At 30.2% G+C, this 13,113-nt stretch overlaps 1 protein-coding gene across 7 annotated transcripts in view; it reads right to left on the bottom strand.

Moving 5' to 3' along the window:
- Positions 1-1,090: 1,090 nt before the first annotated feature.
- The window catches only part of LOC143233333 (B-cell receptor CD22-like), a 173,624-nt gene continuing 161,601 nt past the window's right edge, over positions 1,091-13,113 (bottom strand). For 2 of the 7 annotated variants that reach the window (XM_076469476.1, XM_076469479.1), the window contains exons 9-12: positions 9,001-9,031; positions 7,968-8,050; positions 5,426-5,559; positions 1,093-3,851 (exon numbers count right to left, since the gene is read on the bottom strand). In XM_076469476.1, the coding sequence (XP_076325591.1) occupies positions 3,660-3,851; positions 5,426-5,559; positions 7,968-8,050; positions 9,001-9,031 (440 nt within the window). In that variant the 3' untranslated portion in view covers positions 1,093-3,659. Of the gene's footprint in view, positions 3,852-5,425; positions 5,560-7,967; positions 8,051-9,000; positions 9,032-13,113 lie in introns of all 7 variants that reach the window. The other 5 variants (XM_076469474.1, XM_076469475.1, XM_076469478.1 and 2 more) reach the window with 4 other exon arrangements.

The following is a 13,113-nucleotide window of genomic DNA, read 5'->3' as shown; positions in this document are numbered from 1 at the left end:
TCATGAAGAATAGAACCAGACGTGGCGACAAAGAGCATAATCACGTGTGTGCAGTTTCAAAATCGCTATAATATAACGTACAGAACCTGTTCATATGTGTATATACATTGCGGTGTACCGTTTTATTTTTCTCAACTAATGTAACTTGTGAACGAAGTGTATCTATTCTTCTGGTTGCAATTAATGTAGATTTTCTGGTTAAAGATTTAATACACTCTATTACCCGTTTAATGTGGTTTGTGTTCATGAAATACTGCTACTATTGAAGATAATTCGATGTTGATTCTACTTATAATTTACCAACTCTAAGTTATTAAACGACAGTTCAATCGCTTTAGTAATACTATATCTCAGTATCTCTCCCCCGTCCTTTCTCACTTTATAACTGTGACCAGAATTCTTGTGTATCGAAAGTTAAATCACACTCAATGGCTAAACAATATACAAAATGAGAATTCAATTTTCAAAATGAATTGTAACTGTTCACTACTAACACATTGAAGACGTAAGCTTAACCATGGGTTATATCGGGTTTTCTTTATGAGATCGTTATTTACTTTAATGTACCATCAACCTTTAACCATGTGGCGAGGTTCCAAAACCATTTTAGTATAACGTACATTACCTATTTACATATATAATACATTTTATCTTTTCTTATCTCTATACTTGTTTGACATTATTTACAATATATGTATGCGATACATATGTGTATGTGGGCTTTGGATAATGCATATTTTTTGGTATGGAAGGTGCAGTTTGTTTCAATAAAAGTGTAGATTTGAGACAATGCTGACAAATCCCCTCTAAGTGATAAATATGGCATTGCTTTTACACACATATTATGAATAAATAAAAAGTATAATTTTTATAGAAATAACTTTTGAGCTTCGAAAAGCTCTAAGTTTCGTGTACAATTTTCTAAATTACCAACACATCTCTGTCGCGCTATATATCGTAAGGAAAAATAGCATCTCTTAACTTCTGTTTTTAGAAAGACAGAAAATAGAAATAACTTTCATATTTATTTTCCCAAGACATTTCCAAGCTGAACCTATGGTATAATATTTGAAATAATCTATACTACATGACATGATGAACAACATGGAATAACTTATACAATCAATGTAAATAATAAATAATCATTTTGGATATGATCAACACAGATCATTTACTTCATTTTAAGGACCACGTGCACATCGTAACTAATTTCCATTTCAATTGTTATTACTTCTGGGAATAAAACATAACTTTTCTGAAACAGAACAAAAAACAACGACTTATTTTGAGCTCTTTAGTATAGTAGCTGATGTATGTTTATCAGTATATACACAATTTGCGCAGCTTTATAAATCTCCTGACGTTCACATAATGTCAAAAAATATTTTTTCATTAGTTCTGAAACCAAAAGGTTTCTCAAAATTTGTGAAAATACCCGATTAATCAAATACTTCGGCTTCGTTATGTCCGGTGTTTGTAGAATAATTAACGTGTCTACATGTTTAATATTCAAATTTAAGTAATAAAACTGAGGGCAGTATTTGAACGTTTTATGTTTTATTCATTGTGAGCTCCTGTAAAAGGCCTAAGATCTTTGAATACAGACTTATCTCGAAAGTCCTACGCGTTTTTCTTGTTTCTATTTTATAAGTTAACATACTGCTCAAGGTTTGTCCATTTTTAAACTTAATTAATTAACTACATTCGTAATGCAATGTTATTTACTTTCACTAACATCTTTTTCAGGTATGAGAAGTGGTACCTTTCTTTGGATGGTATTATTAACATGTCAGTTATAACACAATGTTGAAGGTACATGCAAACTTCACGATGAAAACATTGATGTAATATTTTAATGTAAGATGTTTCTCAAATGAGCAGAAATGAATATTTTGTGAAACCTCACAAATGTGAATCTCTTTCTAAGCTACTTACAACAAAACGAAAACGATTATGAAGGGTGTGCTCCGAAACTGTTATGATAATTTACACTAAGAGTTAGAAAATATATTTATAGCAATCTAATATTAATTTATTCAAGATAGAAAATAAATAGTTGCTGTAAATGTGGTTTCAGTAATAACACTGACTTACACCCTTCCTAATTACTCAGGAGGTATGCTTGAGGGGTTATAAAACTAATGTTAAGGGTTCGATCCACATTATGACAACATCTCAAATAACCAAATGTTAATAATTTGCTTTGAAGTAAATTTTACTTTGATTCTTTAAACATTCTATACGAATATCAACTGACATAGTTCAAAATATACTTTTTTATTAATATATATTTTATTGGAAAAGTATTTGTCCCTTTGTATGTTAGTGGTAAGTTTATGGTCTTACAACATTAAAATCCCAGGTTCGAGTCTTCACAGTGTAGCCAGTTGTATAACTTTGTTCTGACAACAAATAAAATGTATCGAGTGACATTTTTGAAAATGAACTGATTATTTTAGAAGAAATGCACATCATGAAGTGCTGTCTGTTTTGATTAGAAGAAACACAACAGAGAAGACAACTGACACTTTGATAACTGATAAAAGAAGGAGGAAAGATAAGCATCCGCTGTTACGAAATGAATACTTCAAAATAAACAAAAAATACAACTTCACTTATATGTGATTTATGTACACCTCCATTGGATACCATTTTTATCATCAGCTTTAACGGACGACAGCTTGTATTTTTATCAAACTGAATTCTTTCGCTGACTTTGACTTATATTTTATTACCTGATGCAAACTATTATTTTTCGTTTTCAATTTAAAATAGAATTTTTTTTAAAGATTCATGTTTTTGTGCTCAAAACAGTTAAGTAGCATTTGAATGTGTTTCTTAAACACGTTGTTGGTAACGATTAGACAATAGAACTACATTATTAATCATTAGTACTGGTTTTAACACAAATCAGGTGCAGCAATCTCTTGTGCTTCGGTTTATCTGTATGTATTTAGTAGATCAGGGTTCTATCCGTGATGGATGACGGTTGGTTATTCTCGCTTCTTTATTTCACTTGTTTACTGATTTACATATTTTTACCATTTTTTACATCTTAATTACTAAATCATTGTAAGGAAAAAAACAGGTTCGAGCAAAATAAATGACTGCCATAAAAACATGTTTATTTTACAGTTTCACAGTAACGAAGCTCCGCGTACGATAGTGACGTAGTTTAAATGTTTCCAACAGAACACACCTTTATACTTGACTAAAACACTAATTTCTAAATAAACATTTCCAGACTATATAATACTGAAGAACTGTGAAAGATCATAATGTATTACGCTACAGAAAAGCAGGCTGTGAATCAAAGAAAAACCCAAATTACAGTATAAATAGAGAGGTAATCATATCTATCGTAACAACTTTAAAACACATATTCCCTTTCTTTCTTTTCTTAAAATAAAAAGGTTCAACAAAACGTATTGTCACACGCAAGCAAAGCTGGCAAATTATCCGATTTAACAGTAATCACGTATATCGACTAAGATACTTCGCTAGCATAAGACGTAGATGTTTAATGATAGGTGAAACTGTTCAACATCCAAGATAGACTTACGACGTAACCTTCAGGAGTTCATGAGCACATTCGCATCGATGTTACAACTTACTGATAGATTTTGATAGTTGGAGCTAAATCTATGTGGACGGCGGATTCAGACGTCCGTTTGACGAGGTGGTATCAGATGAAGGTCAGGTTGGTCAGTGCCGTAGACGAACGTATGAAGTGTTGGAGAAGGAAGAACTCGAACACCTTTTATATTTGGTTGACATGATGACCAATAACTTTGTGGCATCACGTATTCGTCATCGTTACTTGTACGGTGTGACTGTACTTGTAGCGGATCCTAAACGTTATAAAAATGTTGATAGTGTTTAATTTTTTAAGAAAGTAATTCATTAAATAGTTAAATAACAAACACATAGAAAACCAAATACAGTTGTATTGGCAACAAATGATAGAATATAACAAAGTATTAACTTAAAATTTTTTTGCTAAGTTGCACATTTCCTTGTGCTCTACTATGTAAACGTCATGATGCAAGCATTCAGACTCTATTTAATGTTCATAGCAATTTTATTATCACAACCAAAATTGGCTCCAGTTATTAAAGATCCCTTTGACTTTATATGTAAAATATGTATTATCTGGCTCTCTGATATGTAGTTCAGTTAGACCATGCATAGAAAAAATAAATGAAAACTTGCAATAAATATATTTCTATGAAAACTGCGCGGTAAGTTAGGACTAACTGTGACGTATAATCCACGTGGATGTATAAGTGACTTTTTGAATAATGCTTAAATTTCTAAAGATGGATCTTTATACTAAGGTACAAAGTCATAGTGTTTAACGTCCTACATTTAATCTACTTTACAAATCTTACAAGAAAAGTGAAAATATGAAATTGGTTTCGAGAATTGTGTGAAATAAAAGGTAACTGCCCTCAAAGAAATAGAGAAACTAGTAATTGAAATAATAATATGAAGATAAGGTATTACTTCCAGACAGTAGAACCTTATTTTCTTATTCTTATTTTTATTTCAATTGACATTTTCTTCTTTTCTTTGGAGAGCAGTCACCTTCCCACAACAGTCTGCAGGCAGTGAAGAGTGATATAAATGTGGGACGTTGTGGACTTGAGCACCCACATCTCGCTCTCCTAATTTCTATATCTATTTCTACTCCTTTATTTTATGTGAGACTGGCGAATGGAGGTTAAGAATGATAGACGGCGTATCTCCACCGCAATAGAGGTCCTACCTTCGCAGTCACCTCCAAAACCTAGGGAACATTTTATATCTCACATTATAGCATGTACGCTGGAGGCCCTTTTGATTAGTGCAGCATGTCTTTATATTATGTTCTAATATATTTGTATTTATACTTGTTTTTATGTTATAACAGACTAATATATATATATATATATATACATATATATAATTGTTAAAAAGTAAAGAAAATGGAGATGTTTTCAAATTTTGGATAAATTATTTCATCATTAATAGTTTTATTAAACTATTTTTATGTTGATAGCTGATAATCATATGACATAATGAGGATATTTACACATCAGTTTTGTTGTCAAACAATTTTCAGATATTGAATTGTTAATTTAATAAATCTAAAAAATTAGGGAAAATAGATAGAATCAACACTATTCTTTTAATATTTTTCTCGGAATATGAAAAAAAATATATAAACGTGATTTTAAATTCACACAAGTGTCGCCAAAGATAATCCACTTTTGGAACAAAATATCATTCTGTAAAGCAATAACCTGAAATACAATATTTTTCAAGCCAGTTATAAGTACATAACTAAACTGAAAGCTTCATATATTTGAAATAATACAATTAATACACGGTTGTACTGATGTGAAAAAAATAATTTTACACAACGACAGTTTATAAATGCTACCATTTCAAAGGACTGGTTCTGAGGAAGGTGTTTGTTAGCTGTCCATATATTTCCTCCTTCTTGGATGTTGTAGTCCTCTTTCAAGTCATCATAGACTTTTTTAATCACTCCCTGATGTTCGCCTATTGAAACCCCTTAGACAATATAGATAAAATTTATTGAAAACTTAGAAAATATCTGAGAAATAGCACATATGAAAATACATAGCATATGCATGCATGAACAAACAAAAATGCAGCTATTATAGAATAAAAATATATTTACAACGATGCAATTCCAGCAAGCTAAAACGTACGAGTGAAGAATTGCAATAGAGATATCATCTGTTTCTCTTATGTTTTAATAGGGATGTCATCTGTTTCTCTTATGTTTTAACAGGGATATCATCTGTTTCTCTTATGTTTTAACAGGGATATCATCTGTTTCTCTTATGTTTTAATAGGGATGTCATCTGTTTCTATTATGTTTTAATAGGGATGTCATCTGTTTCTATTATGTTTTAATAGGGATGTCATCTGTTTCTCTTATATTTTAACAGGAATATCATCTGTTTCTCTTATGTTTTAATAGGGATGTCATCTGTTTCTCTTATGTTTTAATAGGGATGTCATCTGTTTCTTTTATGTTTTAATAGGGATGTCATCTGTTTCTCTTATGTTTTAATAGGGATGTCATCTGTTTCTCTTATGTTTTAACAGGTATATCATCTGTTTGTCTTATGTTTTAATAGGAATGTCATCTGTTTCTCTTGTGGTTTAATAGGTATATCATCTGTTTCTCTTATGTTTTAACAGGTATATCATCTGTTTCTCTTATGTTTTAAGAGAAATGTCATCTGTTTCTCTTATGGTTTAATAGGGATGCCATCTGTTTATGTTTTATAATATGCTTCAGATATCAAAATTATAAAATGTTTCGTGCAGTTATGGATGATATATTTTTATCAACTTTTCGTGACAATAAAAATCATTGTATGCTATCTCTTCCTTGATGTATTAGAAGAAAAAGTTGATTTATTTTTTCATATAAATATGAAACGTATGTTAGCCGAAGTGCTTTAACATTATTGTTTTGTCATTAGGTCCAAATAATTTTTGAATAAAAAATTATTTACCAGTAATACTTAAGAACCATCTAAGTCTCATGTATATAGTTTGAAAGAAATTATCACATTTAAATTGTGAAATTATATTCTATCTTGGTTAGATCATTTTATAATGATATTATTGTAAACTAAATAGATAATTCACCATATTTATATTATTGTAAACTAAATATACAATTCACCATATTTATATTATTGTAAACTAAATAGATAATTCACCATATTTATATTATTGTAAACTAAATATACAATTCACCATATTTATATTATTGTAAACTAAATAGATAGTTCACCAGATTTATATTATTGTAAACTAAATAGATAATTCACCATATTTATATTATTGTAAACTAAATATACAATTCACCATATTTATATTATTGTAAACTAAATAGATAGTTCACCAGATTTATATTATTGTAAACTAAATAGATAATTTATATTATTGTAAACACCACCAGATTTATATTATTGTAAACTAAATATACAATTCACCATATTTATATTATTGTAAACTAAATAGATAGTTCACCAGATTTATATTATTGTAAACTAAATATACAATTCACCATATTTATATTATTGTAAACTAAATAGATAGTTCACCAGATTTATATTATTGTAAACTAAATATACAATTCACCATATTTATATTATTGTAAACTAAATATACAATTCACCATATTTATATTATTGTAAACTAAATAGATAGTTCACCAGATTTATATTATTGTAAATTAAATAGATAGTTCACCAAATTTATATTATTGTGAACTAAATATACAATTCACCATATTTATATTATTGTAAACTAAATAGATAGTTCACCAGATTTATATTATTGTAAACTAAATAGATAGTTCACCAGATTTATATTATTGTAAACTAAATAGACAATTCACCATATTTATATTATTGTAAACTAAATAGACAATTCACCATATTTATATTATTGTAAACTAAATAGATAGTTCACCAGATTTATATTATTGTAAATTAAATAGATATTTTAATATTGTAAACTAAACAGATGAATCGCTTAAATAAATTGATTGCCACTCAACTTGGACGTACGTTTCTGACTTTCCTTTTGAATTGTGAAAGTTAAAAAAAGCAAAACAAACTAGTTTCCTGTGTTAAAAGTTCATAATAATTATTATTTAACACGTGCTCTTAATAGCTTCCCCCCTCGGATTTACAACGCTAAAATCAGGGGCTCGATTCCACTCGATGAACACGGCAGATAGCCTAATGTGGCTTTGCTATAAGAAAAATCCACTTGTTCTTAACTAAAAACGTTCTTCCAAATAACAACAAGAAATAATATCGACGTATAATCCTATTTCTTTCCAAACTTTTATAAACATTAGGCTTAATGATTTCAAATTATAAAAAAATATTTACTTTACTTTTATTTTATTTATGTATCTCCAATACCTGGAATGATATCTGGACATTTTTTCCTTGTAGCTTCTAATTTCACTTCAGATTCTTCATATTTCTCTGGTTCAGGCTCTTTTCTGGAATTATAGAATAAGTTATGCGTTTAGGTAAATTTGTAGGAATGGTTATTTTATCAAAAGTATGATTTTAATCAACTTTACACAAACCAGCTCCGGAATTTCACTTATCGAAATTTATAAAATATCTGGGTATGGAATAGAAAATATAAATTGATGTAATAAGACTTCTACTGGAATAATATTAACACAATATTGAAATAAAATAAATTATAGTTGTGAATAAAAAATGAAAAGAAAAATCCAGTTTATTTTGTTTAGTATTTTGGTAAAACTGGTACTCCATACTATGTAAGACTGGAAGTTTAAATTTTATGTTCTAAAGCATTAAAACGATCAGATTGATAGATGTAAGCGGTTCTCTCTTTTTTCTGCACATTCTCTGTGCATGATATAGGGCTGGAAAGCTTTACATTTTAAGAATACAAATGCCCAACAGTTTGGCGACACAAACATTGTTTCGTTTGTTGTTGTTTTTTAATTCTGCACAAAGCTACACGAGGGCTATCTGCGCTAACCGTCCCTAATTTAGTAGGGTAAGACTCGAGGGAAAGCAGCTAGTGATCACCATTTACCGACAACCATTAACACCCACACAATAACGCCCCCGCGGCTTAAAGGGAGAGCACTTTTGTGTGACGGGGATTCAAACCCATGACCCCCAGATTACGAGTCGAGCGCCTTAACCACCTAGCCATGCCAGGACGAAATCAACAACTTAAATGAAGTAATAATTTTCACACTTGTGCCATTCGATGGATCTGAAGGTAAGGTTCCGGTTTTGAGTTCATACTGAAGTGCTTTGTTTACGTTTACGTATCTCATTAATTTATCAATAATTTCTAAAACGTTATTTTTATGCTTTCACATTAAACGTATAATGATGGATAAACCAATATTCTTAATGTAGATATTATTGATTTAAAAACTGTTTGTGTTGATTTACTTACATCTGGTTACGAGTTGCCTGTTGGCGATGTCCTGAAAAGATAAAACAATTTTGAAAAATTAGAAAATAATATAACAAAATTTAACTCTAAGAAATATCCGTTCATAAGTGTCATAAATAATTTCACAAATGTCATTTACGTGTTTGTTATGTGTACAGTATTATTGGTACTTCTATGAAAAGTCCAAGTATATGATAGCAGCTTTTCAACCTCCGTAGACTCAGCAGATAGCTCGATGTGGCTTTGCTATATGAAATCACACACACACAGTTTTTCAAATATTTCTGGGTAATATACATGCATTACATTTGGAACAGTTTGTGTAAGGAAAGGATAGAAACTCCCTAAGAATGTTTGTTTTTAATTTTTCGCAAAGCTACATGAGGGTTATCTGCGCTAGCCGTGCCTAATATAGTAGTGTAAGAATAGAGGGAAAGCAGCTCGCCATCACCACCCACCGTCAACTCTTGGGCTACTCTTTTACCAACGAATAGTGGGATTGACCTAACATTATAACGCTCCCACGGCTGAAAGGGCGAGCATGTTTGGCGCGTTGGAGATTCAAACCCGCGACCCTCAGATTACGAGTCGAACGCCTTAACCTACCTGGCCATGCCGGAGCCTCCCTAATAACGTCGTCAATATATAAAAAGATCATTACGTTTAACTTTGCATCCAATTAAAAGTTAGTCAAGGACACTGACAATTTTCTTATGTTTCTAAAATATTTAGCTATAAATAAAATATTGGTGATCGTTTTCAATGACTCTGCGGAAAAGTTAATAACCAAAGAAGTATACAAAGACTGCTCTTCATATATATACTTCTTTGCTTATATATGTGAGTTAAGCCTACACGAAATTGAAGAAAGTTTGTAGTAACATTAGAAAACTGTATTATTTAATGTTAAACAAAGTATAATTTTCCATAGCTGTATTTCATAAGCACATAGAGTTTCTCTATATATAAATAACAAATGCATTTTAAAATATTAACTAGTGCGTATATCACATAAATCTCTGTGTTCTGGATAAAAATTCAAACTTAAAAACTGGTTAAATATATTTTTTTTTTAAACTAAGTTAAACGAACTTTCAGTAAGTTGAGGAAAATAAATTTTAAAAAGTTTCTGAAATCAAAAGACTAAGAGAACTTTTTCAACTCATATCATTTGTTTAATAAAAATGTTTCAACTTTCTAACAGTTTATCAAATAAAATAAAAATAACATAAACATGTAAGTGTAAACATTAAGTTGGTTAAACTGACACAATGTAAGTCGTTAAAAAAAAAATATTTTCTTGAAGAAAACAATTTGTAAAATTAGTGCAACTTCTTACGTGTAACGTTGATATTAGCATATATATATATATATATATATATCATGTAAATTATTATTAATATACGAAAAATTAGAGAATCAGTTATCGACTACCTATATTATTGTGATTTTTTTTTTTTTTAATTTAGGCAAATCAGAAATAAGCTTGTAAGAGCGTGTCACGTGAGAAAATAAACAGATGAATTATAGAATCAAAATCTGATAACCTGGAAGTTTTCAAAGATAAAAGATCTCATCTGCTCAGGAGTAAAACATAGAAAAACCGTTTCGTTGTAATGAATCTTGTCCAAAGATTAGTTAAATTAGGCTCTTCAGAAAGTTAAGTGAAAAATTAATTTCTTATTGAAATATAATTATACTCTGTAATGAATGATTCGTAAGTATGTAATCTCCAAAGCTTCAATCTATAATAAACATTATCACATTTTAGTATTCCTTCAAATAATTATATTAATTATATTTGGAGATCGTAATTTAGTAATTAAGGGCTATTTTATGTTGGAACCTGTTAAATAATTTTACAAAATATAGTTCCCCGCTGGTACAGCGGTAAGTCTCGGGATTTACAACGCTAAAATCAGGGATTCGATTTCCCACTGTGGACTTTGCAGATAGCCCGAGGTGGCTTTGTTATACGAAAACGCAACACACACACACACACAAAATATTAAAATATTCTTAATAGCTTTTGTATTGTAGCATACTTGTCTAGTGCTGATAACATATACTAATTCTGCAACGGAAAAATTTGAAAGATGTAAATATTTAGTAGCATATTATTTCAACATGTATTTATTGTATGAAAGTGGTGTAGAAAAAATTCTATATTTGCACTACAACCTTTACATTTGTATTAACTAATTATCGGATTATTTGTGATCCTTGTCTTAATGTGAAAGTGAAACTTATGAAAAACAACAACAAATTTTTGGATTATAGAATATCACGATTAACAACTAACTAATACAGTTTTAAGAACTATCTGTTATTATCATTCTCATTATCCTAATTAGTCGGCCAGGTGGTTAAGGAACTCGACTCGTAATCTGAAGGTCGTGGGTTCGAATCCCTGTCACACCAAACACTCTCACCCTTTCAGCCATGGAGGCGTTATTATGTGACGGTCAACCCCACTATTTGTCGGAAAAAGAGTAACCCAAGAGTTGGCGGTGGGTGCTGATGACTAACTGCCTTCCCTTTAGTCTTACATTACTAAATTAGGGACGGCTACCGCAGATAACCCTCATGTAGCTTTGCGCAAAATTCAAACCAAACCAAACCTATTTACTTTGACTTAAGTAGCTAAATAGTAAAATCTAGGCTTAGTTTATTCAGCAAACATTTAAAAAAATAAAATAATCACTAACAACAACAACAAAGAAAACAACAAAGTTTTAAACAGCGTAACGCCTGTATATATTGAATAAGTGCACTCTGTGTTAGATAAATTATATTTCACTAATATCCATGAAAAAAACATTTGAACGAAAAAAACAAATAAAATAAAGCAACGTTCTATTATACGCTGTAAAACGGACCTTACACTCAGCTTAACCCTTAATGTGTTAACCTTAACGACATATTAGTAAGAATAACTCAGTGGCTTTTGCTGTCGCGTATTTTTGTGCAACATCAACCCGTGAAACTTGCACTGTAATCATTTTTGTTTAATAATACACTTAATGGAAAGGAGCTGTGCAGAGAAGTAATATAAAAATTGATGTACTAATGATATGAGCTCTGCGAAATGAACTCAGAAAACTAGAGTCATCTGATTGAAGTGGAAGTGGGTATTTTTTAAATTTATTTATATGAACGGATTATATTTCCCCTTCACCATTAATGCAAAATGCTTTCAAATAATATATGTATGTATTTACGACCAAAAATAAGTAGGTAATTGCCTCAGGGAAGTAGATTCAGGCTGAATTAATTGCAAAACTGGTAAATGGAATTGCACAGACTTACCTTAATAGGTGCACAACGTTCAGGCTAAAACTAAATATTCGTATTTTTATTTCCAGAGGAGAGGAAGAGACATCCATGATTATGTACAATGAACAAATAATGTTAACAAAAAGACTCCACTCGCGTTATTTATTTTTGGTTAAAAGTATAATGATTGTCTTGGTATATATAGGAAAAAATATTGTATTCAAAATAATTTAAATATGAAATGAATTATGCGTTGTGCCCAGAACGACTAAAACTGTAGAACGTTACGTCAATATACGTAAATGCTACCTGTTTAACTTCATGGTAGTTTTCTTTATGGTAATAAACGATTTCATGAGTTATCAGTGGTTTGAAGAAATATTTTTTTTTTACATTTTTCTGGATATGCAAATGTAAGGCCAAACCATATTTGTATTTAAAATGGGTTTATTTTGCATTTTAAGTTTTCCATAAAAAAACAAATGGGTTAATAAATTATAGATGACTTTTCTTTTATATTATGATTGTAAGAATATCAGTTTGATCGAAATAAAACGTAAAAACGAAGTAATATCACGCTTCTATGGTTTCATTAGAAGCAGCCGTCTATCTACAAATGATTGAAGGTGGTATGACAAGCTACACGTGGAACGCGGTCCTCTTACAACATGTGTTTCTAATTTAGGTTTCAATTTTATGATGCTTAAGAACAGAAGTAAAACCGGAGAGGTAATGCAGACCAACTGTTTTCTTAGTCCTGCTTCTAGAAATGCAGCTGTTACGAAAACATACATTAGTGTTTTCTACTTCAACTTGTCTGTTACATGTGTTTTTCTG

This window comes from Tachypleus tridentatus, chromosome 12 (assembly GCF_004210375.1).
Source record: "Tachypleus tridentatus isolate NWPU-2018 chromosome 12, ASM421037v1, whole genome shotgun sequence".
NCBI classification, from domain to species: Eukaryota; Metazoa; Arthropoda; class Merostomata; order Xiphosura; family Limulidae; genus Tachypleus; species Tachypleus tridentatus.
Note: the sequence above shows the minus strand (reverse complement) of the source record. Positions and strands in the feature narration are given on the sequence as shown.